This window comes from Panicum virgatum, chromosome 9K, assembly GCF_016808335.1.
Source record: "Panicum virgatum strain AP13 chromosome 9K, P.virgatum_v5, whole genome shotgun sequence".
Taxonomy (NCBI): Eukaryota; Viridiplantae; Streptophyta; class Magnoliopsida; order Poales; family Poaceae; genus Panicum; species Panicum virgatum.
Window position 1 is genome coordinate 57,647,846 of NC_053144.1, and position 27,058 is coordinate 57,674,903.

General features: G+C 51.2%; 3 protein-coding genes across 4 annotated transcripts; 2 read left to right on the top strand and 1 right to left on the bottom strand.

Moving 5' to 3' along the window:
- The first annotated feature begins 1,175 nt into the window (after window positions 1-1,175).
- LOC120652662 (chaperone protein DnaJ-like) lies at window positions 1,176-2,786 on the top strand. Of its 2 annotated transcripts, XM_039930542.1 has the most exons (6): window positions 1,176-1,504; window positions 1,621-1,708; window positions 1,784-1,857; window positions 2,088-2,144; window positions 2,264-2,462; window positions 2,499-2,786. In XM_039930542.1, the coding sequence occupies exons 1-5, from the start codon at window positions 1,367-1,369 to the stop codon at window positions 2,411-2,413; spliced, it is 507 nt and encodes a 168-aa protein (XP_039786476.1). In that variant the 5' UTR covers window positions 1,176-1,366; the 3' UTR covers window positions 2,414-2,462; window positions 2,499-2,786. The 2 variants fall into 2 exon arrangements, with proteins under 2 accessions (XP_039786476.1, XP_039786475.1); XM_039930541.1 differs by having other exon boundaries at window positions 2,264-2,786.
- Window positions 2,787-21,126: 18,340 nt separating this feature from the next.
- On the bottom strand, window positions 21,127-24,236 carry LOC120652663 (cytochrome b-c1 complex subunit 9, mitochondrial-like). Its single transcript, XM_039930543.1, has 3 exons — window positions 24,028-24,236; window positions 23,804-23,851; window positions 21,127-21,451 (listed from the first exon to the last, which is right to left on the bottom strand). The coding sequence occupies exons 1-3, from the start codon at window positions 24,118-24,120 to the stop codon at window positions 21,401-21,403; spliced, it is 192 nt and encodes a 63-aa protein (XP_039786477.1). The 5' UTR covers window positions 24,121-24,236; the 3' UTR covers window positions 21,127-21,400.
- A 410-nt stretch (window positions 24,237-24,646) lies between these two features.
- LOC120652664 (pectinesterase-like) lies at window positions 24,647-26,780 on the top strand. Its single transcript, XM_039930544.1, has one exon. It carries the CDS (start codon window positions 24,771-24,773, stop codon window positions 26,466-26,468), a length of 1,698 nt encoding a protein of 565 aa, XP_039786478.1. The 5' UTR covers window positions 24,647-24,770; the 3' UTR covers window positions 26,469-26,780.
- The last annotated feature ends 278 nt before the right edge of the window (window positions 26,781-27,058 follow it).

The following is a 27,058-nucleotide window of genomic DNA, read 5'->3' on the forward strand; positions in this document are numbered from 1 at the left end:
AAATAGACTTCATTTAGTACTTCAAATTAGCAAGATTTCTTTTCACTTTAATGCGTTTACGGTTTTTTTGTGTTTAGGGGTGGAACTAAACACACCCATAGTAGTGCTGCTTGCTACCTGACACTGACATGACACTAGAGGACATGCAGAGTCTAAAACGATGTAATGTGAACTGACGTTCTTATTTCTGTTCACTGGATGAAAGGTTGAGAATCCTGAATGATTGTACGATTTTGTGGCTTGTTCATCAGTTTTTTTTTTTTGCGGAAGGAAGGATGGTATTATAATTTTGCTAGGGTCTTCCTTGTAATTTGGGGCTTGTTCATCAGTTGGTCTCACCCCCAAAAACATGCTAGTGGTCTTACTCTGTTCTTCGCTTTCCTGAATACTGAATGGTATGCCCAGAACAGTTGTAGGTCCCCTTCTCAATCGAATTATCATTTTTTAGTAACATGCTTGCTCTAGAAGGGTTGCAGGATTGCAACGCCCTGTTTAGTTGATAAAAAGTTGTTGGTTTTGGTACTGTAGCACATTTTGTTGTTACTTGACAAATAATGTCTAATCATGGACTAATTAGGCTTAAAAGATTCATCTCGTGCTAATCAATTAGACTGTGTATTGTAGAAATTTTTTGGGAACTAAACAGGGTTATGTAACTCTTTGTAGATGAGATTGGTGCCGGATATCATTTTTGCTGAACAACACGCGAACAGAACTAGTGGTGTCTGGTGATGCTGAAAGGTCCCGCTGGTGATCTCGTGGACCGAAAAACTCGCAGTGCAATTGGAAGCATTAAGCATATGGTTCTAGACCATAACCATTCAGAAGTTGCATGGTGTTGGTCAATGCCTTTTTTTTTTAATTTGGAAGAGGTCTAGTTGATCCGAGAGCCACTGGAGGCCCCAACAAAAAAACAAAAAATCGAGTACAGCGGCTACCCCTTTTTGAGGGAAACATCTGGCCCATTCTTCTCCGGCCCAGCCTTGATCCAGGCCCATGAACGCCTCTAGAAGGCAGGCAAGATTCCCACATCCGGAAGGGATCCCAATCCTGTAAATACGCGGGAACCCCGGTGGCGAAGCCCGGAGCGGGCGCTCGAAAATATCTCGCCTCGGCACGAGCTCTGGAACCTTCACTGGCCCCAACCCCCGACGACCAAAACACAACTCCGACCTCTATTTAGAGAGACAGATATTTTTCTCACGCCCTCCCCGCGAATAAAAACTTTTCTAGCCTCCCTTTGAATCCATCCATCCATCCACCCAGCCATTGCTCGTCTCCCTCCCAAATTCGATGCCTTTGTAGCGCTGCCGCTTCGCCCCTGCGTCGCGCCGCGCCGTGCGGTGCACTTGCCGCTGCGCTTACCATGGACGCTGGGGCCGGTGCCGGATCTGGCAATGCCTCCGGCGGCGGCGCGTCCGCGTGCTGCTACTACGCCCTGCTCGGCATCCGCAAGAACGCCTCCGCCACCGACATCCGCGCCGCCTACCGGAGGCTCGCGATGGTGAGTTCCCCTCCCCGTGCGTGCATGCGCGCGGGCGTTTGGTTGGGCGCTCTCTGTTTTCTTGATCCCCGAGCGGACCTGCTGACCCGTTCCGTTCGCTTGCCGCGGGCGCGCAGAAGTGGCACCCGGACCGGTGGGCGAGCGACCCCGGCGCCGCCGGCGAGGCCAAGCGGCGGTTCCAGCGGATCCAGGAGGCCTATTCCGGTAAGGCCCCCACGTTTGCTCCGCCCGCCGCGGCTTGGCTGCACGGGATTTGATCGGATTGTTCGTTTGGCGCAGTCTTGTCGGACAAGGGGAAGAAGGCCATGTACGACGCCGGGCTCTTCGATCCCCTGGACGACGACGACGACCAGGTGAAGAACCAGAGCCTCGGTCTCCTTTCTTTTCTCCCCTCCCGCTGCTTGCTTATTGTCTCGCCGAAATCAAGTTCGGTTCCTGCTGCTTGCTTATTGTCTCGCCGAAATCAAGTCGAATTCTTTTTTGCCATTTTTGTGTGAGAATATTATGTACTACAAAGTTAATTATTATACTGTATATCTGCGAGCCTGAAAATAAGTTGTGTGCTCTGTTTTTGGACGGCCAGGATTTCTCCGACTTCATGCAGGAGATGCTGGTGATGATGGATAACGTGAAAAACGAGGTAGGCGCAACAAACCAACCGCTCTGATTAAACTAAACATGATAACATAATCCCGATCGCAATTGTGCTCTGTTACCATAACGAGAACGCGCTTTTCTCACCGATGATGCTCCGCGCAGAAGCCGGACACGCTGGAGGACCTGCAGAAGATGCTGGAGGACATCGTCAACGGCGACGATGGGAGCCGCGGCGCGGGCGGGCGCGTGCCGCCGGACGGCGCCCGGCGGGCGCGCATCGCGCCGTACCCGCAGCAGCAGGGGCGCAGGTGACCGGCGCGCCGGTGTACGAGATGTACACGCGACGAGCCTGCGCTTTCGCGGCGAGAGGAGAGGAGACCAGGGGGACAAGATCAGCCAGCAAAGCCAACGGGAGGCTCTGGAAAGAAGGGGGAGAATAAAAATGAAATGAAATTGCCAAGTCGGAGGCGATTGCCATCTGATGATTTGACCGTAGTAAGTAGCCGGGCGCCCGCTCGGCTCCGGCCGCGCCGCCGCAAGAAACCGGCGGACGCGTGGCCGGGGACTCTGATTTGTTATTGGCCGTGTTTGGATGGGATGTGAAAACATTTTCATGAAAACTTTTTTTTGATGCTTTGACCACTAATTAAGGATATTAAATAAAGTCTAATTACAAAATTACTTCCACAATTATGGTACTGTAGTAGTTGCTCTAGCTAATAAGGTCATTGACCGCACGATTAGGGAATGATTGAGCGTGGTCACTGTAGCATCACTGTAGCCAATTATGATGAAACTTGGCTCATTAGATTTGTCTCGAAAAGTTACACCTATCCATGAAAATTTTTTGCAAATAGACTTCATTTAGTATTCTATGTAGATATTTGTTTTTTTGTGAAATTGTGATGCGATGGCTAACCAAACATGGCAATTATCTCGGCGGCATTTCGTGCCCGAATTGGCAATGGAATTCTTAAACTCCTTTTGGTGCTGTTCGCATGGGCATCCCCCACTAGCGCTGCCACCACTGCCCTGTTACGTGTCGTGCGCTGCCGTCTCGCGAATTCTCAAATCCGTTAATGGCCTCCCGGCGCCGACCGGCCGGCGGTGGTGTAACATTTTAGGTATTAATCATTTGTAATTAAAAATTTATTACGGTCATTAGTTCTGACTCACCCGATAAATCACTAAACAAATTTTTTTCCAGTCAGCTTGGGCCAGACCGGTCTGACCGGTTGAACTGGTTTCAACCGTCTTAGGCCCCACAACATTTAAATCATTCTCTCTCTTCTCACCTGTGCACTCGACCTCACCAGCTCTCTCACTCACTCTCCCCGAGCTCTCCCCTTCTCAAGCCCTCTGTTGGTGGAGAGTGTCTCCGGAACGGACGAACACAACAACAGTAATGGGCAACACGGAAATCAAGTAACAAGGTGCTCTTTTTTCATTTTCCCAGATCCCCTTCAATGAACATTACACATGGTATTTATAGGTGGCGTTACAACTTCAATGTACAATTACTCTATTGCACCCCTAAAATGGTAATATTCCCGGAATATTCCTAGATGCGAGCGTAATTTGCCCGTTACAACTTGAGTGCGCCACAGCTCACAGCGGGACCCACGCCGACCCCGGCATCTTCGCCGTATCCGACGAAGCTCCCGGACCCGCTGCTAAGTACTCCGCAAGACTCGTGTCACCAAGTCTTCGCTCCTCTCCGTCTTCTTGCTCGTGGAACAGCGAAGACGGAACACCTCCGCGATAGCTCCTGGCATCAGCTTGTCTTCCGGGTGCCTCATCTTCGCTTCCTGTCCCGAAGACACGCGAAGATGGGTCACCCTTAGCTGGTAGACCTTCGGCTCGCCCTTGACTCCTTGTCTTCGCGTACCTCCGGCGACCTGACCGAAGGTGGTGACCCCAACAGTAGCCCCTCGGAGCCTCGTCCCGATCTCTGTTAGGGGCGTGGCTTCGACCTTGTGGACGCCGTCGGCATCCCGAAGCGCCACCCTTCGAGCTGGGCGCCGCGCTGGTGGTCGTCGAAGCGCAGTCCGTGTTCACCTGTAAAGAAGTTGTGCCCCCGTCGAAGAAGCCAAATTTTTCGCTTTCGTAAACGTTAGTTCGCGCGCAAGATGGTGAATTCGAAATTTGGCGGGAGAAATTGCGTTGGCGCGAAGATATGAAAAGACCGTAAAGCCCCTCGGGTCGTCGTGATCCTAAACGCGCCGCGCGGGGCATTAGCGTCTTTTCATCGCGCGCGGTGAATTTTCGCGCTTGCCGTTTACCTATAAGTAGTGGCCATGTTATTCTTCATTTTACATTTCACCGCCCCTGCTTCCCTGCCTCTTCGCTTCTCGATTCGCGAAGGTCCTCTCAGAGGTCGAGAGTGGAGTTCTCAGAACACTCGGAGTCTTCGGAAATGGCACCGAAGAGGAATCAACCGGGAGATCCGACAACCACAGTCCTCGGTCTGTCCAAGATGACTTCCTCCCTCCTCGATGACCTGGCACGTCGGGGCTTCGTCTCTGCTGACGATGTCCGTGCTCCACCGCCGGGTGAGATTTCTGCACATCCCCGCGCCGATGAAGTAGTGGTCTTCCGCGATTTGTTTACCGCTGGCCTTCGGATGCCCTTGGATCCTGTGGTTGTGGATATTTTTCGTTTGTTCAGAGTGTACTTGCATCAGATGACACCTACTTCGGTGGTTCGACTGAATCTGTATATGTGGCTGGCGAAGACCTGCCGCCTAACTCCGAGCGCTGAAGGCTTCGCTCGTGCCTTCCGAGTGCATTACCAGCCGAAAAAATTTCAGTGGAATCAACCGGAGGTGCGGAGATATCAGCTGTTCCTCAGTACGGATGTTATACCTTCGCATTTCACAAAAACCTTCCCAGCCCGGTCCCGGCGAGCAAGAACAAATGGGCCAACGACTGGTCCTCGTACTGGTTCTACCATAAGGTTACTTTGGACTCCGTCACGAGGACCCATCCTCTCGCCGTCGACCATATCTCTGATCTTGGCGATGTTCCAAAGGCCTCCTCCAATGTCCGCACCGAAGATGAAGCTCTTCTCGCCCTTCTTCGGAAACTGTCGAAGACCTTTAGCACCCGCGACCTCGTCGAAGAGTTCGTCGCATGTGGCTGTTTTCCAGTCAAGGCCGGCTGGAGCGTCTCGTCCTGGTTAGCCGAAGACCGCTGGATCGAGGGTATTCCGGTACCAGACTTCGTGACCATTTTCAACCTTCGGAGCGATCATGAGTTTTCGAACCTGATCTTGTTAAGGAGGTGCAATGCTTCGTGTTTTTGCTTACAGCTGTTGCTACCTCGGCGATGCAGGGGTGGACCCTGCTGTCATCGAGACCCGGGCCAACGAGTTGATCGGGTCGGTGTCGAAGGACGAGTACAAAGCCCTCGCCGGCCATCTTGGTGGGGCCCGACGGAACCGGGTGTTCCACGCGTTGGGCGTCTCGGCTCCTCCTCGATCGGCAGAGTTGAAGCTTGCCGAAGGTCATGGCGGCCCGGAGAAGGCAAAAGCTCTTGAAAAAGCAAAGCGGAAAAAAATTTCTTCGTCCGCGGAGCCGAGAAAGAGAAGCCGGCTGTTTGATACCATTCTGCAGCAATCTCCTCTGCGGAGCAAGGGGGAATCCGAAGATGGCGGAAGTGCGGACAGCAATCGTCCTCCTCCGGAGGCGGCGCCTCTTGACATCCCTCAGGTGGCGGTGCCCCTGAGGGCAGTCCGTCCGGCCCTGGATCTCGAGTTCAGCACTGCCCAGGAGAGCGAAGACGAGGGGCACATCGAGGAGGTCAACATTGTGGCTGACTCCCCCCGCCGCTTGTCCCCCCCTCGCACAGCCCCTACTACCGACGATGGAGCCGAAGTTTCTTCTGGAAGAAGGGGTGAAGCTGCATCCTCGTCCCGGAATACCGCATCCCCCTCCGAAGCGAAGTAGAGCGGCAGCGAAGCTTCATCGAGCTCGTCGGACAGCAGTAGTTTCTTCGTCCGCGATGCTGATCTCGAAGCTACTGTTGTGGAACTCGGTGCGAAGCACACCGCTGTGCTTCTTGGCGGGAAAATTGTGAAATCTCTTCGTTTTGAGAGCCGGGACCGCGAACGTGAGCTTCTGGCCGCGGCAGGCGACTCCTTCTGCTTTCCCCTCATGGAAAAGGACTTGATGGGGAGCGGGGTAAACAGCATCCTGGAAAGTGCCCAAGATTTATCGTTGAAGGCCTTCGTGGCCGCGCGGTGTGCTGCTCGGCAACTGGCGGCCGAAAACAGTTCAAAAACTGATGTTGCCGACCTGGAGGCGAAGGTGGCGTCTCTAGAGAAAGAGAAAGCAGAGCTGGAGACGCGAATCGCCAGATCCGCCGAGGAGAAAAGAACCCTCACCACGGAGCTCCTCGCGTCCGCTGAACGAGCGGTGAGAGCCGAGGATGCCGCCAAGGCTGCGAAGTTGCTTGCGGAAGATGCCGCGAGGCGCCGAGATACAATGCAACAGCGGCTTCGCACCTTCAAGGAGGCAATAAAGACTGGGTCGGAAAAGCTGCAGGAAGAACTGCCTGACCTCCTCGCCCGTTATGGGCTTTTGGCTCCGGATATGTTCCCGGAGGGCGCCGACTCCATTGGCCTGGGCTCCTTCTTCCAGTGGCTTCGAGCATGCATTGCCATGCTGGATGCTGGGGCACACTTTAACGAAGACATCAGCGCCATGGTCGCCGTCCGTACGCTCAGCACCGCCGTGTACAACCTCTTCCCCTCTGAAGCTGGACAGGCTAGCGCTGTGACGAAGGCTCAACTTCATTCCCTTCGTGACCCCTCCTTCCGCTGGCCAGGCGAGGATACTGTCAACCCGGATGCGCTCCCTGCTTTGGCGAAGAACATCGCTGTCAGCTTCATGGAGCGTTTTTTCAAAGGTGAAGGCCGTGCCCTTGTTCAGCGCGAGGTCGAGCGGATGAAGAACCAGGTGACTTTCATTTATCTATTACTAAGTTGATTCCTTGACGGAGAACTTGCTGACTTCTGAACTCCAATCTTTCAGCTACAGTCTAAAGCTGACGCTATTGCGAAGCCCATTCTCCAAGAGGCTGTGCTCGCGGAAGAGAGACCTGGCGGCGAGGATGCGAACGGCGACAATGGGCGCGGCGGTGCTGATGCAGCCCCAGAGCTTCAAGACCAGACGAGGGTGTCCTCTTCCCGTCCTCCGGTTGGCGAGGTGCGAGGGTCGCAGTAGGCTGTTGTATAGGGTGTCAGTTGTAATAATTATTTTTGTACTCTAACACCTTCGGTGCCTACGCAGGACCCTGCGTTGGCCCCTGCGCAGGCGGCCGAAGACGTTGCTCCTCACCGACTGAATCGGGGGAACTTTTATGTTGCTGGTGCGTCTTGGACGAAGTTTCATATTTGTTATCCTACGATTTCGTTCGAAGCGTTCTGGGCGAATAGGGCGCGTGTGTATGATCGCCGGAACAAACAGGCGAAGCGTTTTTTTGCCGATTTCCAGCGTGATCCGGCGAAACACGCGAGGATCCTTGCTAACCGCAGTTTTCGTCGTGAAATAAATCGGATTCTTGACACCGATAGGCCTTATAGTTCTTCGGCTGGTCTGCGCGAGCCGAAGCCGGAGCCAGTGGACAACGAGCCCCTGGCGCCTCACGAATTTATGTATCGAAGCAAAGGCATCTTCGCCGAGAGCTCTAGTTGATGTGCGTTGCCCTCGGTTTCAGGGGGCGACTTTGAAAAGTTTCTTCGGCGGACGGCCGAGGAGATAATAGATGCGGCGGTCCGAGACGTGATATCCGAGGTGGACCGCCTAGTCTTCAAGGAAGAGGCCTCGGATGTGAGCATGTGATTCGTTTCTTCGTGCTTTCACACTAAGTGTAATTTCGCTTTGTACCAATATGTACTTTGTAATTTACTTCGTCTCCTCGGGCGACGTGTATCTTCGCTGTGTAACATGTAATTTGTAGTTTATTTCAATACTTCGAGCGGAGTGTATCTTCGCGGTGTAACGTGTACTTTGTAATTTATCATATTGTCAGGCGTTTCAACCTTCGATTGTGCATACGTGTGTTTTGCGAAGCGCCACCCCCCCCCCCTTTTGCACGGGAGAGGTTACATGTTTTTTTTTTGGCTGTTCATCTTCACTGGTGTCGTGCGTCTTGTTTTGCGAAGCGCCACCCCCCCTTCGCTCGACTGGCGGGGATGATGAACTCCGGCTTCTTATTGATTGTTGCATGCCTGTGGGGACTAGTGCCGTCGCTTCGGCGACAGGGCTTTCCACCTGTCGCTGTGGCGATGGGATTTTCGTTAGGGGACCTTCGGCTCTTTAGCCGGAGAGGTTCGCGCCTAGCCTTCGGCTTTCGCGCGACAGGACTTTCCACCCGTCGCTCCGGCGACGGGATTTTCGTTAGGGGACCTTCGGCTCTTTAGCCGGAGAGGTTCGCGCCTAGCCTTCGGCTTTCGCGCGACAGGACTTTCCACCCATCGCTCCGGCGACGGGATTTTTGTTTTCGGACCTTCGGCTCTTTAGCCGGAGCGGTTCGCGCCTAGCCTTCGGCTTTCGCGCGATAGGACTTTACACCCGTCGCTCCGGCGACGGGATTTTTGTTTTGGGAAGTGGAGCTAAGGGGAGCGAAGACCTCGATTGGGTTTTGCTCCTCGTGCTCACTTCTTTCAAGCGTTAACGGCTTGTTTTCCGCGCCAATGACTCCCCTCTTCGCGTTGACGAAGAGGGATAGATGCTTTGGCGCCTTTGTAACGCGCTCGTTTGTTGGGGGCCTTGTTTATATTTCACAAGGGGTTACATAGGGTTCCGCCTCGTTAAAAACCTCACACCTCCGGCGCCCGAGTGGACACTCGAAAGCTTCCCCCGTGAGGAAAAGAGTACGGGCCCTTTGGTACATTGTACTAATTTACAGGAGAAAAGGAGAAAATTTGTTCTACGAGCCCCTTTGGTTATTTCCCTCAGGTGGCTTTTACACACTTCCCTACGCGACTTCCCTACACGTAGTATCTTTGTAGCATGTCCTTGTTCCATGAATATGGGTCTTCGGTGCCTTCTAGCGTGCGGAGTCTGCAGGCCTCCGGTCTTGCCATCGATGCGACGATAAACGGGCCTTCCCACTTGATGTACATCTTCCCTTTCTGCTTGGCCTTCGGTATTCTTCGAAGCACCAAGTCACCCTCTCTGATATTCCTGGGCTTCACCTTCTTGTTCCTCCACCTTCGCGTTTCGTCTTGGTATTTACCCAAGTTGATTGCTGCTTGTATCTTAACAACTTCGATTGTGTCAACTGAGGGCTTGATGTCTTCTTCGATGTTTTCTGCCCCTTCGGCTGTTCTCCAGGATTTGAGCTTTATTTTCTCAGGTGTTACGGCTTCTTCGCCGTATGGGAGCTTGAACGGTGTGAATTTTGTGGTCCTAGACTCTATCGTGTTATGAGACCACACGACCCTCGGCAGTTCGTCCACCCATTTTCCCTTCGGCAGCTCAGTGATGTTTTTCTTGATACCTGCGAAGATGATGTCGTTGGCCCTTTCCACCGCGCCGTTGGACTGCGGGTGGTAAACTGATGCGAAACATAAGTTTGTGCCAAGTTGTGTGGCGAATTGTCTGAAAGTTGCGCTGTCGAACTGTTTGCCATTGTCCACTGTGACCTCCTTCGGGACGCCGAAGCGACAGACGATGTTCTGCCAGAAGAATTTTTGCAGGGCTCCTGCTGTGATGTCCCCGAGTGCTTTGGCTTCGACCCATTTGGAGAAGTATTCCACCGCTACAGCGGCGTACTTGTAGTTTCCTGGAGCCTTGGGCAGTGGTCCCACTATGTCAATTCCCCATCGCGCGAGGGGCCACACCGGGGGTAGTAGCTGCACCTCGTCGGGTGGGAATTTGCTGTAGGGGGCATGCTTTTGACAATTCGGGCACGTGTGAACCACCTCGTGAGCATCTGCCACGGCCGATGGCCAATAGAAACCTTCACGGAAAGCTTTGCCGACCAGGGCCCTCGTCGCGATGTGCGAGGAACACATCCCTGCATGTATCTCTTCAAGCAGCTATTTTCCCTCTTCGCGTGAGATGCACCTTAAGAGTGGTGCGCAGACTCCCCCTCGATATAACTCTTCACCTATGATTCTGTAGTTTCTCGCTCGAAGTGCCATTCTTTTTTCTTCCTTCTCGTCCTCCGGGACAAAGTGTCCGCGAAGATAGGCCATTATGGCGGCCCTCCAATCTTCGCTGGTTATGGCATTGATGAATTTAGCTGGTTCTTCGGCACAGTTTACGGAGGCTTGCTTTAATGTTTCGAAGAAAACATCTGGCGGTAATGGATCAAACTGTGCTGCTGCCTTCGCCAGTTGATCAGCTTGCTTATTTTTTGTTCTGGAGAAACTACGGATGTTGAACCCCAGGAAGTGTTTCTCCATGCTTCGCACTGCTGCCAAGTATTTTGCCAGCTCTGGCTTGAGAGTCCTGTTGGATTTGTTTATTTGACCTGTGATCAACTCTGAATCGGACCTGATAGTCAGTCTTCGTGCGCCCAGTGCTCTTGCTTTGCGATGACCCAGGAGAAGGCCTTCGTATTCTGCTACATTGTTTGTGCACCCGGTGAAGTCAAGCCTGACTGCGTACTTCAGTTGTGTACCCGAAGGTGCTGTAAGAACTGCCGAGGCCCCTGCTCCATCTCTCTGGTAAGCCCCATCACACTCAAGTTGCCATATTGCTTCTATCTTCGGCTGCTCTTGCGAAGGTGCGACTGGTGTCCAGTCTGCGATAAAGTCTGCCAAGACCTGTGACTTGATTGCTGACCTGGAGACGAAGTCAATGGTGTGCTCGGCTAGTTGCGTAGCCCATTTGCCTATCCTGCCGAAGGCTTCTCTGTTCTCAAACATATCCCGAAGTGGGAAAGATGTTGGAACCTTGATTTTGTGGCTCTGGAAGTAGTAATGCAGCTTGCGTGATGCCATGACCACCGCATATGCCATCTTCTCCATTTCTGAGTGTAGCAACTTTGACCCGTTTAGGGCTTCGGAGACGAAGTATATGGGCGACTGGGTTAATGCCCCTTCGACCATACGCTCTTCGACAAGGGCGGCACTGATGGCTGCGCCTGATGTGGAGATGTATAACAACAACTCCGCCTTCTCCGAAGGGCTGGACATGACAGCCAACTTCTCGATATATTGTTTGAGGTCTTCGAAGGCCTTCGCCTGTTCTTCGCCCCATTCGAAGTTGCCTGATCCTTTCAGCGCCTTGAAAAATGGTAGGCACTTCTCAGCTGATTTTGATATGAATCGATTTAGCGAAGCCAACCTGCCCGTCAACTTTTGTACCCCCTTTCTGGTGGTCGGTGGCTTTATCCGCCTGATTGCTTCTATCTTCTCCGGATTTGCTTCTATTCCCCTTTCCCTTATCATGCATCCCAATAATTTTCCTCTTCGGACTCCGAAGACGCACTTCTCCGGGTTCAGTTTCAAGCCATGGCGGCGAAGGTTCGCGAATGTTTCGCAAAGATCTTGAATATGGTCCTCCCTCCTCTTGCTTCGGACAACGACATCATCGACATACGCGGAGATATTCCTCCCCAGTTGATCTCCCAGTACCTTCTTGATCATTCTATTGAAAGTGCACCCTGCGTTGCGGAGGCCCTCCGGCATTCTCACATAGCAATATGTCCCGAAAGGGGTAGTGAAGCTGGTCTTCTCTTCGTCTGCCTTGTTCATGAATATCTGGTGATAACCTGAGAAATAGTCCAACATGCTGAGCATCTCCGAACAAGCTGCTGCATTGACCAAGGTGTCAATTCGCGGCAGTGGGTATTCGTCCTTCGGGCATGCCTTGTTCAGGATTGTGAAGTCAATGCACATTCGCCACTTCCCATTCTTCTTTGGTACCATTACAACGTTTGCTATCCATTCTGGGTACTGGACTTCGCGAATGACGCCCGCGTCCAGCAACTTTTGTACCTCGGCTTGAGCCACTTTCTGCCTCTCTTCGGACATTGATCTTTGGCCCTGCTTCACCGGTTTCGCCTTCGGACTCACCCTGAGTTCATGCTCGATGACTTCTCGACTGACCCCTCGCAGATCCGAAGAGGACCAAGCAAACACATCTTGATTGTTGCGGAGAAACTGTATAAGCCTGGCCTCTTCAGCCTCTTCAAGCCCTTTTCCGATGATCACCATTCGATCAGGCACATCTTCGCACAAGGGCACCTTCTTCGTATGTTCCGCTGGGGATACACCCCCTAACTTCTCAGGCTCTTCGCAGTTTTCACCATCATTGACCTCATTTGGTGCTTCAATGACATGGACGTTCTTGTCTGAGGTTGATGCGTTGTCCTCGCACCTTCTAGCTTCTTCTTGGTTTCCGAAGACTGTGATAATTCCTCCGATCGTGGGTAGCTTCATGCATAGGTACGACTGATGAATTACTGCTGCAAATTTGACCAAGGTGTTACGACCGAAGATTGCGTTGTAGGGATAGTTGATGTCGACCACGTCGAAGGTGATTGCTTCAGTTCTCTGTCCTGCACCTTCGCCAAACGTTACGTTGAGCTCTATCTTTCCAAGAGCTTCGATTCTCTTGCCTCCGAACCCAATGAGTGGATACTGTGACTTCTTCAGCGCTGCTTCGGTGAACCCCATTTTGACGAAACACTGCCTGACGAGGATATCTGCAGAACTCCCGTTGTCCACCAAGATTCTCCCTACATCATTTCCCGCAAAGTGCACTGAATTTTTTCCAATGTTCGCCCTTATGACGAGGGGGTCATTATGTGGGTAGTGCTGCAGTCGAAGGTCTGCCTGTGTGAAAGTTATTGGGACATGCGACCACATTGTCCGGAAGCATCGGCCCTCGCTGACGTGGGAGACTGTTCTGAAATATTCTTTCCGCTGCTTCTTTGTCTCATGGACTGGTTCGTTGGATCCTCCGAAGATGGCATTGATGATGTTGACCCTGCTGCCCGAAGGTGTGTCGATTGCTCGCTCGGGGATCTGCCCCGGCTCTAGTTTTGGTGGCGGAGGTAAATTTGTTGTGTCGCAAGAAAGCGGTGTTGAGCTTCTGGACCATGACTGATTGTACTGTGGTGGTGGTAGCATTGGGAATGATTGTTGCGGAGGTGGTGCATATGGTAGTGGGTTATAATTGAAAACCGGGTACGACACCGGCCAATTTGGTGTAGGAGCCCAAGTATTTGCCGTTGTTGAAGACTGAGGCGGTATCTGCGAGGTATGATTGACTGGTTTTGCTGACTAGGAATTCTGCCGATCAAACTCCTCTTTCCTTTCAATTGCGAAAGGGCACTCGTTTGTCCAGTGGCCTTTGTCCTTGCCGTGGAAGAAACAGAACGGAATTTTCTCCCTTCGACCACCGCTGTCCCTTCGTCCTTTGCTTTGTCGGTCTTCGCGATGGTGACGATCATCGCGGTTGGATCTTTCTTCGTGTCGGTCCCTTTCGCCTTTGCCCTTGTGACGGTGTCTGTCCTCTCGGGGTCCCTCTTCGGATATGTTGTTCACTGTTCTTTTCTGCCTCGGCTCATCGGTGTGCCATGGTTTCGAATGGGACCTCTCGCTGCTTCGCGATTTCTTCTGCTCGTTCTTTTCCTCGAGCCTTCTCCTCTTCGCCCGGTCGGATATGCAATATTCTTGCATTATCTCGAACAGCTTCGTGACTGTCTTTGGCTTACGCCGGGATATGTATTCCCCGCATGGTCTCAGATTGATCCCCTTGACCACCGAATCGATGATGCTCTGGTCGGCAACATTGGGTGCTCTTGCGCGAAGCTTCATGACACTCTGGAGATATTGTTGCAAGGTCATGCTTCCTTGCCTTAGATCATGGAAGTCGCAAGATGTGACTTCGTCGGGCCTTACGGCGCGGAAGCTTGAACATAACTCAATGAGGAGCTGCTTCCAAGACAGAATGGTTCCCGTGGGGATGTTTGCATACCAGCGCTGCGCCAAGCCCTTCAATGCGAGGACGAGCGCCTTTGCCTTGCATGCGGTGCCTCCTCCTGATGCTTCGATGGTGGCTTCGTACTTGAGGAGGAACTCTTCGGGGTCTGACTCCCCATCGAACTGAGGCAATATTGCTGGGTTAAGACGGTGAGGCCACTGTACCTCCTCCAGCTCTTCGGACAATGATGATATCCTGTGATGGCTTCTTCGGTAACACTCTTCGCCGTTTGACTCAGAATGGTTAGAGATCTCTTCGACCGGCACGAACTTCTGGCGGGACCTTGGTGGTTCTTGCTGTCGCGGGTTGGCGACGACTGCCTCCTTCTGGGGTGGTCTTGGTGGAGCCTGCAATTGCTCCAGCTGCAGCCTCTGGGCACGGAGCTTCTCCTGCATCGCCTTGCAGCGAAGCTCCTCCTCCCTCAGCTTGTTGTACTGCTCTTGACGCTCTGCTTCGGTGAGCATGGTCTGCTTCCCCTTCGCCCTTGTCATCACTTGTGGCTCCGACGGTATTGATTCCAATGCCTGCTGCTGAACCCTTCGTGCCTCTTCGATGCGAGCGTCGATGCGACGCATCGCAGCGATGTCTTCGGCTGTGACGCCGATGTCCAGAAGGTTGACTTCAAGCTGGCCATCTGCGAGGGCTTTGACGGAGACTCTGTCGCTGCTAGCCCCGTTCGCCTGTGTTGCTTCCGCTTCGCCCTGCGAGGGCGTCGTCATCGTCGTTTCCTCCGAAGTGGCTCCGGTGGTCCCTCTCTTCTTCGTTGCCGCCATGTGGTGTATCGAACCGACGGGTGGGCGCCAAACTGTTGGTGGAGAGTGTCTCCGGATCGGACGAACACAACAACAGTAATGGGCAACACGGAAATCAAGTAACAAGGTGCTCTTTTTTCATTTTCCCAGATCCCCTTCAATGAACATTACACAGGGTATTTATAGGTGGCGTTACAACTTCAATGTACAATTACTCTATTGCACCCCTACAACGGTAATATTCCCGGAATATTCCTAGATGCGAGCGTAATTTGCCAGTTACAACTTGAGTGCGCCACAGCTCAGCAGCGGGACCCACGCCGACCCCCGCATCTTCGGCGTATCCGACGAAGCTCCCGGACCCGCTGCTAAGTACTCCGCGAGACTCGTGTCACCAAGTCTTCGCTCCTCTCCGTCTTCTTGCTCGTGGAACAGTGAAGACGGAACACCTCCGCGATAGCTCCTGGCATCAGCTTGTCTTCCGGGTGCCTCATCTTCGCTTCCTGTCCCGAAGACACGCGAAGATGGGTCACCCTTAGCTGGTAGACCTTCGGCTCGCCCTTGACTCCTTGTCTTCGCGTACCTCCGGCGACCTGACCGAAGGTGGTGACCCCAACACCCTCGGTTCTTCAATCCTTCCTCTTTCTTTGATTCCAAGGCCGAAGAAAAGATCAAATCCGCGTGGTGGCTCATCTTCCCTTCGATTCTCTCCCTGGGGTGCCTGGGATTCGAGTTCTTCGTGCAAGCAGGAGTTCACTCAAGGTATGAAGGTTTGTGTGAGTCGATCTCCATTTTTACATGATCCTAGGTGATTCCCTCTGGTCAAACACCTCCAATGGCACCCTGGAACTAGTTCCTACAAGGATATTGGAATTAGTGGGCGATTTTTTCCGCGCCAAGGATTCTAGGTTTTGATCTGGGCAGGACCGGTCTGACCGGTCGGAGGGACCGGTCTGACCGGTAGGGGTCAGGACAGTCCGGCCATTGGTTCGGATACTCCGGGTTTGTGGTGGTTTAGACATTCCGGGTTTAGGCCCGGAAACTCCGGACTTGGGAGTCCGGATACTCCGAGTAGGTGTCCGGATACTACGGATTTTTGGTCTCGAGTCGCACACAGGCCAGACCGGTCTGACCGGTCGGGTGGACCGGTCTGACCGGTGTGGCAGTGGCTGAGAGGGGTTAGTAAAGGATAGTTAGTGCAAATAAATAAAAACTAATTCGGGTATCGGTTACATATAATTTTTGCAAATCATGCCTGCATTCTCTCATATCATATGCATATGCATACGTGTAGCAGCCGCAGCAGAGGAGGTGATATACGACGAGGTTGCGGAGCCCCCGGAGTCATTAGAGCAGGCCCAGCAGGAGGAAAGGCGAGAGAACCAGGCCCAGGGCCCAGTGGACCCCGGTGTTGAGCAGCAGACGCAAGGCAAGCCCCAGTGCACATCCTATTATTTTAAATTATGACACCTATATACGTAACTATTACTTGTGCATTAGGTTTAGGAATGGTTTGGAACCCTAGTTGCATGATCCCTAGGATTCCCTGAGTTATACTAGTATGTATAGGACGATAGAAGTGCTATGCTTAATGGTTTTCCGGTAGAAGACGAGTGATCTCTGGCACTCGCGAGATATAGGATGTTTAGAAGTCGAGTAATTTCCGGTTACTCGCGAGATATGAGATATAATTATATTCCAGTACATGAGATGTTGAATTTGACATGAAATAAATGGAGAATTGAGACCGGACGGGAAATGATGAGGATACATAGGAATGGCAACAGGACAGGGTTCCTGAGTGTCTTAGTCCCGTCTGTGTCGATTAAGGACCGGTCGTTGTCGGCAGTGCTGATCGGGGATTGAATTGTACTAACCGCATGCCGGGATTAGGAGTTAGTCGAAACCGGTAAGCCTAGTACTGCCTCACTTCGAAAGTATAGGACTCCATCTCACCCCCTGGGGTAGTCGAGTAGTCGCTGAGAAATGGGATGCATGTATTTACTTTTGGTGGTCTCACGTTGAGCTCGGCTGACCATATGATGATGGGGCGGTCCTGTAGTTCGAGGCGGGGAGGGGAATGATTGGTGCGTGTGGTCCGACGGGGCTTATGCGTGTCGTGTTGGTTAGGTCCACCTTGCAAGGTTAAATCAAATCGAATCGCCGTGTCTCGCGGTTATGAGGGCCTTGATCTCTTTGCTGCATCGTAGCAAAATGTTATAATGTAAGTTATTTATGTATATATATATATAATCTTGGACACATTGAGATATTTGAATTGCACCACCATATTTGCTATAGTAGATCCCTGCAAATATTAGATTAGAGTTAATTGAATTCATATATAATCTAATGCTAAAATACTGAAAGTAAGGAATTACTTTAGTCGTTTTTCTACAAAATAATCACCAGCCAAAAGCCTCGCATGTCTAGATATGTGGGCTAAGTTATACCCACTGGTCGGGTAAGTCTTGCTGAGTATTAGTTGTGCAGGGTTTGTTGCCGCCATATTTTATTTAAGGGCACCCAGACGTCGATTTCTGCCCCTGCTGCGTCCAATTTATCCGCAGAGATGCAGATGGGTGGGAAGTGATGGACCGAGATCAGTAGGTTAGGAGACTGAGGGGTTGCGCATGCGTGGGCTAGATGTGCACCCTGTCTGTTTTGTTGGACCGGTCTGACCGGTGGCTACGTAGGGAGCTTCATGCAGACCGGTCTGACCTGTTGTTCGAACCGGTCTGACCGGTTGTCTAAAGGCTGAACTGGCTGAACACTAGAGGGGTTGTGAGATCTTTTTCGTTTAAACTTGGCTACCCTATTATAAAGTTGTAAATTATTCTATTTATGTAAATTTTGTAAAATTATTGTAGGCCCTGTTTAGTTGAAACGCAAAAAAATTTTGTGAAAAAATCTTGCTAATTTGAAGTACTAAATGAAGTCTATTTATAAAACTTTTTGCACAGATGGGTTGTAAATCGCGAAACGAATCTAATGATGCTAATTAATCCATGATTAATTCATAATTAGCGGATGGTTACTGTTGCAAATCATAGATTAAGTAGGCTCATTAGATTCGTCTCGCGATTTACAGCCCATCCATGCAAAAAAAATTTGTAAATAGACTTCATTTAGTACTCCATGCATGTGTCGAAACATTCGATGTGACGTTTTTTTGCGTTTACGGGGTTTATGGGGTGTGAACTAAACATGGCCGTAGTTGGAGTTTAGTTTGTAAAAGTTATGTAGTGTTTATGTCGTGTTGTTGTATTTTCAAGTATTTGTCGTGCTAGTACCATCTGCGCCTGCCTTCGCGTGGGACTACCGGTGTTGTTTCGATCGGGACGTGGGTTGAGAAAGGATCGCCAAATTAAGCCGTTAAACTAATGCGTCCGATGTGTTCAAACGACGATCATTATGCTTAATTAGAGTTTTAATATGGTGGTTCCATCACACGTGGCAGCGTTGGCGTCTTCCGGTACACGGACAGCGGCCGTGGCTCCAACTGTGCCCGTGTGTGGTTTGTCATGGCTCGGTGGTGCCGGCATGGCGATCAGGCGATGGGTGATGCTTCTAGCTGCGACCACGACGTACAGGTAGGAACAACGCTCGCTTGCACCCTTGCCATAATAACGCTGGGATTCGCTGCTTGTTGGGGCGCGTCGGCGTCAAGATCGGCGGCGATGGATACGGGCCGGCGTTCTGGAGCTCTCCTGGATCCGCGGCGCGTACGAACGAAAGCGAGACCGCGCCGCAGGGAGCGAGCGAGCGCCGATGGCCATGGGTTCCGGCGGGGTTTGGTTGGTGCCGGGAAAAATCGCCTGGTCGCGCAGCGCCATCCGTTTCACCACTCCATCAGGGCCACTTGCGCCCTGCCCTTCTCGGATTTCCCTCCCCAAGTTGCCGGGGCCGGGCCAGGTCGTCGTCGCCTGGACCAGAGGATTTTTCTCTCCGTGGAGTGGAGGGCTCGAATCCGGAGTGTTCGGTGCGGCATCGATCAGGTCCAGCTAGCCGGGGCGGAGCATCTCGCGCACGGCGTCGCCGATCGAGAGGCGCTGGTTGTGGCGGCGTAGGCGGCCGTGGAGGAGGCGGGGACGGGCGCGGTGGTCCCGAGGAAAGAAGTCTCACGGCTGGAGGAGGAATGCGGCTGCGCGCTTGGTCCCTGCTCGCCTCCGAAAGCGAAGGAACCGGCAGGGGGTTGCGGGCCGGCCACCTGACTCGGCTCGAGATAGTTCTCTCTCTCTCTCTCTTCCCCCAGACAGCTCGGCTGCTTACTAGCTACCTCTCATTGCTTGATCCTTTAACCTCACGGCATGGTCGCGAAGACGAGGACACGATCTGATGCTTTGTTTGTTTATTGATTGATCGAGAGGTGCCTTCCTGAAGTATCTGTTTAGAGAAAAATATCTGCTCGGATAGCCTGGAACGATCCGGCAGGCAGTGACCTCACGCTAACAGACCGAAACGTTTTCCCAAATGGGAAGGAAGGGCGTGGCAAGTGGCAACAGCCAACCTCTCTGTTCTTGGCATCACAGCCCAAGTTCGGGCCGGTCTTGTCCTTTTTGTCCGCCTGCGGCGAGTCGCGCCGCCGCCGAGATGCTGACGCCACCGGGAGGCGGGAGCCGCCGCCGTCTCGAATCCGCAGGGCTCGACCTCCGTCGTAGCAGTAGCTGACGTGATGCCGCGCGGTATATGCATCGCCGCCCTTTGATTTGGTTTCTACTGCGATTTGGCCAAGCATCCATCCTGCTTTTGGGTGGAAACCGACGCGTCCGAAATTGCAAGCCGCGGACGCCTGCCGTTGCTGTCCATGTGAATGCGAGCTTTGGCATTTTTTTTTTGCAATCTCTGGCTGTGTTTAGTAATTGCATGCATGAAACATTAAATGTATGTAACATCAAATCTTTTGCCTCATGTATGAAACATTAAATGTATGTAAATAAAAAAAACTAATTGCATAGTTTTGATGTACACGGCGAGACGAATATTTTGAGCCTAGTTAGGTCATGGTAGGATAACAATTACCACAAATAAATGAAAAGTGCTACAGTGTGCTACAATATCAGATGTGACCCTTTTTATCACCATTTTACGGATCTAAACACAGCCCATGTGAGGGCCGTCCTGTTCGAACCGGTTTTGTGGTACACGCCTCTTGTTTCTGCCAGCGCCACACGGATGCGGGATGCCGGCGGCTCGAGCCAATTTCTCTTCGGTTCGGAGGGGATTTCTACACCACCGCAGATCCGTGGGTCTGCTAGACATTGCTCCGTCCGGCGGCGGCCTCATTTAGGAGAGTGGAAGTATAGGTACTCCCTCCGTTCCAAATTATAAGCCATTTTAAAAAATTTGGAGAGTCAAACTATCTCAAAATTTGACCAAAATTATAGAGAGAAATATAAAAATTTATGATATCAAATAGATGCACTATGAAAATATAGTTAACAAAGAATCTAATGATACTTAATTGGTATCATAAATATTATTATCTTATCATATAAATTTGGTCAAATTTGAAAAACTTTGACTCTCCAAAATTCTTGAAATGACTTATAATTTAGAACGGATGGAGTACAACTTGGATGAGGAAGTTCCGGAAGCGGAGATAATGTGTGTCTGAAGATGCAGCAACCGCTGGTGAACCTTCTTCCGAAAAATCAAACAACACACACACACACCAAAAAAAAAAGGCGATGCTACGCGAGTAGCCCCTCAATGTTCCTCGTCCTGTCGCAAAATCATATTCTGTGATTCCTGTCATTCTTCGAGAGAAGGGAAGAATGATCGTAAACTAGCACCGGTACTCATAATCCTAAGCTCAGTGTACACAGAGGAACAAGGAAATAATGGTTACAAAGTAATAAATATTAGTTTACTCCTACTCCATTCATCAACGTGCACCCCTTTTTTACCTCGTTACGCATCACATTTTATATCAAATTGAATTTTGCATGATAAGTACAGCTCCTATCGAACATATGCCTTTTCAGATCAAATCTGTATCATCAATGGTATCACATTGGCTCAGTATATATTCGCTTGATAATAATGTGGCCACGTGGGTAGAGTATGCTGATTAAGAAGATCAAATATGGAATTAGTAGTACAACTACTTTTTTTTAAGGAAAAGTTGTACAACTACTGAATAATGATTTTCCTATTTACGGGCCTCACAGGCCGTTTGTTGCTGGCTGGGTAAGGCTACGCGAGGCCTTCTTAGATCCACTGACGGCCCAAGATCCGAACTCGCATCGCCCAGAACGAAGTGTAGGAACTCATCTACACGCTCTCGCTACCAGAGATAGGAACAAAGTGTAAGAACCTCTAAATCACAGTTGCCAACAAAACATTTCTCATTCATGGCATTTCAAGTTTTCGACCAAACATGCCAAACATGCCGATGCCTGGCTAGATAACAGGTTCTAACCATGCATCAGGAAACTCCAACAGCCTGCTGAGTAATTGAACGGGTAGCAACTCCCGGAAAGAGTTTGGATTTTACATTGGTTGTTATTATGTCAAAAAGGAATGATAAAACCATTGCTTAAATGGAATCTAATTTCATGGAAAGCGACATCCTGGGTAGTCTGAGCTCCAATGCTCTCATTCTTCGGCTGGCCTTTGCCCCAGAACTGGTATATCTTCATACCTTTTCTGCAAGTTCAGATTACAAAACAATAGTTAGCTGAGCACCTTAAGCATTTTGGGCAAAACAGAGTACAACAACGTAAACAAATGAGCATCGAGGGATCATTCCATATATGCAGCAGCAACAAAATAAAGCTCAGCTTCTGGTGCTAAGCTTGGTTTTGAAACACAAAAATCACATGCACCATCATTACGAACAAAATGACTCCGAAAAGTTCATCAAATGTAATAATAAGCTGTACTGACATGTTATTAGTTGCACAAAATAGATTGTGCAGAAAACCGACACAGAATTGTTCAATCACACGTTATGCCAACACATATAAAACTACATCCAAGAAGACTGGAATTTGATGCAACTCGTGTCCAATTCTATTCAATCAAGACTCCAAACATGACAGGAATCCTGGTTTGCTCCATTTGGAGGTTAACTGTTCATCTAAATTAATTAGAAGCATTATTCTCCTGATATGATTGTAATGCTGGGTGAGATGCGATGCTAAAATGTAGCAGATCCAGTATGCCCACCATATACCATCTCCAAAATGAACTTCAACTGAATTATCCAGAAGAGCCGTCTAGACTGAGTTTATCTAAATGATGTATAATGTAAACAGACAAAAGCTATAGGTTGAGTTGCATGTCAATAATTATCCACGTTTGGTAACAATCTTAGCACTGAAGACTACATTGAGCAAGTAGCAATTCAATTGCCTTCTTACTCATGACCTCAACAAAGTCAATCATTCATGATCTATGACCACGTCATGTGATTTGGAGATGCCGTTTGTTTCAGTAAGGGTGTAAAGAGGTGACCCTTAGGTGCACCTCCAACCCTCTTTAGTTCAAAATTTTATACTACTTTTCCAAAATAGAATATCATTTTGGAAAGTAGTGCAAAATTTTGAACTAAAGAGGGTTGGAGGTGCACCTAGATACCAATTTGCACCCCTATGTTTCAGCATGACATGAAATGTATATATTCATAATAAGTCTGAATTGCAATGCGCATGGTCTATTCCTCTCAATTCCCCACCCCCACCCACCCCCAGTAAACAATCCTTTTGGATAGAGGGGAGCCCCTTCGCTCCTGATCCATGGGATGCAGGGTAATTATGTACTGAAAGGTTATACACACAACGTATCAAGCGCAATGACAACAAAATTCTCTACACGCCCAACTAGAGATGTTTTTCCCCATCTCTCTAAATGCGTGCAAACCACAGAAAACACTACCATGAACTTAAAACCTATAATATTGAGTATGAAAAAACATTCTAATCAAGCAACATCACTGCACATTCTAAGTTCGCAAACTGGCAACAATCTTTGCATTGCACAATGGGTGTACAAGTAACAATTCAACTCTTGCATCTGCATCATCCATGATTGTGTATCACACGAACAGTTTGGCTTGGCAATTGACTGACCTAAAATGTATGTTCAAAGTAAAACTACAACTATAGCATATTTGGCATTTTTCACTAATAATGTAAAGCAACAATTCCAGTTATCTTAGCAGAACAGTAGATTCAAGAAATGTGAAATCCGGCACAATGAAAACACAATTCAGAAAATAACCAACTAATCCAAGTGATGTTTGATTCCTTTTGCACTCTAGATGCTAGCCTCATGTGAATGATTAATGATGCTAATTTTCTATGATTGTCTTGGAACCAATTATTTGAAAAAGGAAGGGTCCTGTAGTGTTTAATTTGGTGTAGACACTGTTTTAGTGAACTAAACTAAGGAACTTACCAACATAGCACATAACTGTTGATAAACAAATTAGTACGGTTACACATCTGTGCTCGCGAAGGAAAAATGTGGAGAAGGAAAAATTAGCAAAATATCAGTGACAACAAGCACTGGGATGTCAAAAATGTGCTACCTACTAAACAAAATAGCAGCCATTAGAGGTGCTACTGTGCTAGTCCCATGTAAGCAATGCCACGCAAGGATTTCTTCATATCAGACAACAACCACATGGATTCTTTCAGGGTGGTGACTCAGGTAGCTCATACATGATGGGGAGGACCACTCCAGGAACAACAAAAGGACAACCATCACAAGCAATGATATCAAGCAACCCTAACATGAACTGTTTTGCACAAACAACAAGAGTCGATTCACGTATTCACATATCCAATCTTCATAGGGACGACAACCGCAACAAGCACACATGTTCTGATCAACAGAACGTGGATTATTTTATTTTATTTTTTTGAAAGACACAGAACGAGGATTTCCTTCTCTGCTTGTTGGGTCGCAACATAAGATCCAGCACCCCCACGAATCAAGAGACACTCAACAACGACACAGAAGGGGAGGCCGGCGGAGAGGGAAGGAAAAACTTACCCCGACGTTGTTCATCTCCCAGAGCTTGTGGACTCCGTAATCCACCGCCTGCGACCAAACCAGACAAGTCAAATCAATCGTCTAGAGACGGCGAGAGAGAATCGAAGAGGAAACACGAGGTTGAGGAGAGGGGTGGGCCGATCTGGGGGATGTGGATCGGGGAGGGTGTCAGGGGGAGGGTCGATATGCGAGGCGCGGATCGGGGACGGTGGGGGAGGGCGTACCCTCTCGCCCGCGAAGGCGCCGGCGACGACGAAGGTGACGTAGACGGCGTTGCGGCGCATCACCACGCGGTAGAGCGCGTCGAAGAGGCCCATCGCGGCGGCGGCGGCGTGCGCGAGAGGGAGAGGTGGAGGTGGATCCGAGCGATAGGCAGAGGAATGGGAGGGGGCGGCGCTTGACGTCAGTAACGCGTGGCTTGCCCCGGGTGCGTAGCAGGCCGAGCGAATGCGGGGCGCTTGCTGAATGCTGATTGGGCTTCACCCTTCCCACCAGGCCGTTTGCTTGCCTGGGCCAGTCTAGGCGAGGCCTTTTCAGATCATTCCAAAAGCCCAAAACAAGTCGCAATTTCCTAAAAATATTAAGAAAAAAAGAAAAAGGCGAAAAATCCCTCTAATAAACAAAAAAAACAGAAGAGAAGAGAAAAACTAAGTGAACAAAGTGAAGGCACATAACCACCGCCCGTCCTCGTCGTGTGGCTGTCCCTTCACCTCGGCAGCTCCTTCCCAGCTCCAACGCCAACGCACAACCACCCTCTTCGCTCCCTGTCCCGAAGCTTTCGCTTCGTTCAGTATAAGAACTCATCTCCCCCCATCTTTCAAGGTACTCCAATTCACACCAAAATAAAGAGCATCTACCTTTCCATTGGTGTGGTTGGGGGCACTAAATATCTTGTATCTTGTGTGTGTCAGTGTGCGTGTCTGCAGAAGGACTATATAGACCGTAAGGTGTTGCGGAAGAACCTACCATGAAAGGCGCCGTCATCGGCGCGTCGACCGTCCTGGTCGTGTTGGTCATCGCCGGCGTCTGCTTCGTGTCCTTCAAGGGCCATGGCGGCAAGGCTGAGGGCGAGATGTCCACCTCGGTGAGGTCCATCAAGTCCTTCTGCCAGCCCCTGGACTACAGGGAAACCTGCGAGAGGGCGCTGGAGGCGACGGCCGGCAACGCCACCAGCACCACGGACCTGACCAAGGCCATCTTCCTGGCCACCTCCGATCGGATCGAGCAGGCCGTGCGCGAGTCCGCCGTGCTCAACGCCCTCAAGAACGACCCGCGCACGTCGGCCGCGCTCCGCGACTGCGAGGAGCTGCTGGACTACGCCATCGACGACCTCAAGATCACCTTCGACCGGCTCGGCGGGTTCCAGATGGCCAACTTCAAGACCGCCGTGAACGACCTCCGGACGTGGCTGAGCTCCGCGCTCACGTACCAGGAGACGTGCCTGGACGGGTTCGAGAACACCACCACGGACGCCGCGGACAAGATGCGCAGGGCGCTCAACAGCTCGCAGGAGCTGACGGAGAACATCCTGGCCATCGTGGACGAGTTCTCCGAGACGCTCGCCAGCCTGGACCTGCCGGGCTTCCACCGCCGGCTGCTCGCGGACAACTACAGGGGCGTGCCGTCGTGGATGTCCGGCGCCAAGCGCCGGCAGCTGCAGGCCTCCGCCTCCCCCGGCGCGCCGGGCTTCAAGCCGGACGTGACGGTGGCGGCGGACGGCAGCGGCGACTTCAGGACCATCAACGAGGCGCTGGCCAGGGTGCCGCGCAAGAGCGCCGCCGCGTACGTGATGTACGTGAAGGCCGGCACGTACCGGGAGTACGTGTCCGTGCCCCGGAACGTGACGAACCTGGTGGTGATCGGCGACGGCGCCACCCGGACGGTGGTGACGGGCAGCAAGAGCTTCACGATGAACATCACGACCAAGGACACGGCGACGATGGAGGTGATCGGGAACGGGTTCCTGATGCGCGGCGTGGGCGTGGAGAACACGGCGGGCGCCCGGAACCACCAGGCCGTGGCGCTGCGGGTGCAGAGCGACCTGTCGGCCTTCTACGAGTGCCGCTTCGACGGATACCAGGACACGCTGTACACGCACACGTCGCGGCAGTACTACCGCGACTGCGTGGTCACGGGCACCATCGACTTCATCTTCGGCAACGCGCAGGTGGTGCTCCAGAACTGCCGCATCCAGGTGCGCCGGTGCATGGACAACCAACAGAACATCGTGACGGCGCAGGGCCGCAAGGAGAGGCGGTCGGCCGGCGGCACGGTCATCCACAACTGCACCGTCGAGCCGCACCCGGAGTTCGAGTCCAGCGCCGGCCGGCTCAAGACTTTCCTCGGGCGGCCGTGGAAGGAGTACGCGCGCACGCTCTACATCCAGTCGGAGATCGGCGGGTTCGTCGACCCGCAGGGGTGGTTGCCGTGGCTCGGCGACTTCGGCCTCAACACCTGCTACTACGCCGAGGTGGAGAACCGCGGGGCCGGCGCCGACATGAGCAGGCGCGCCAGGTGGAGGGGCGTCAGGAACGTCACCTACCAGCAGGCGCAGCAGAAGTACACCGTCGAGAGGTTCATCCAGGGCCAGCAGTGGCTCCCCAAGCTCGGCGTGCCCTTCATCCCGGGGCTGCTGCCGCAGAACCAAACCGGCAGGATACACTGATGATGATTGAGAGCCAATGAGCCATGCCCATGCGCGTGGAAGAGGTCAGAGGTGTATATATATGCATTGGGCAGTGGTCGACGGGGCGGTCTGCGTGGTCGATGTGGCACCAACTAACATTTACCATGGTTCAAGTTTGTTGGCGGCAATTCTTGTTGATATTGTGACTACTGTTTAGGTGGGAAGAAAAATGGCGTACAGAATTCACTTATGTGTGCGCACTATTTGGATTACCCGTACTATTGATAACAAAAAAAAATCCTTCTTAAAACCCTCATTCCGTTCCAAATAATAGTTTACATTTGTCCTAAATCAAATTTATCTAACTTTGATCAAATTTCAAGTAAAAAAACATCAATGTCTGCAGCATCAAATTAGTTTAGGTTTATGGACAAAGTAATTCGTTTTTCTTTTGGAAAGAACATAGAGATTTGCTTCGAAGCTAGTAGAATCATCACAAAACGCAAATATTGAAAGAGATGCAAAGAGACATGGAGAGTGTCTATTTCTGCACCGAGACGCTGTCCCAAGAGTACTCTTGTCCCAAATTAGGTCACAAACCTAAAATGGGAGTCTTGCGCAGCTTTCTC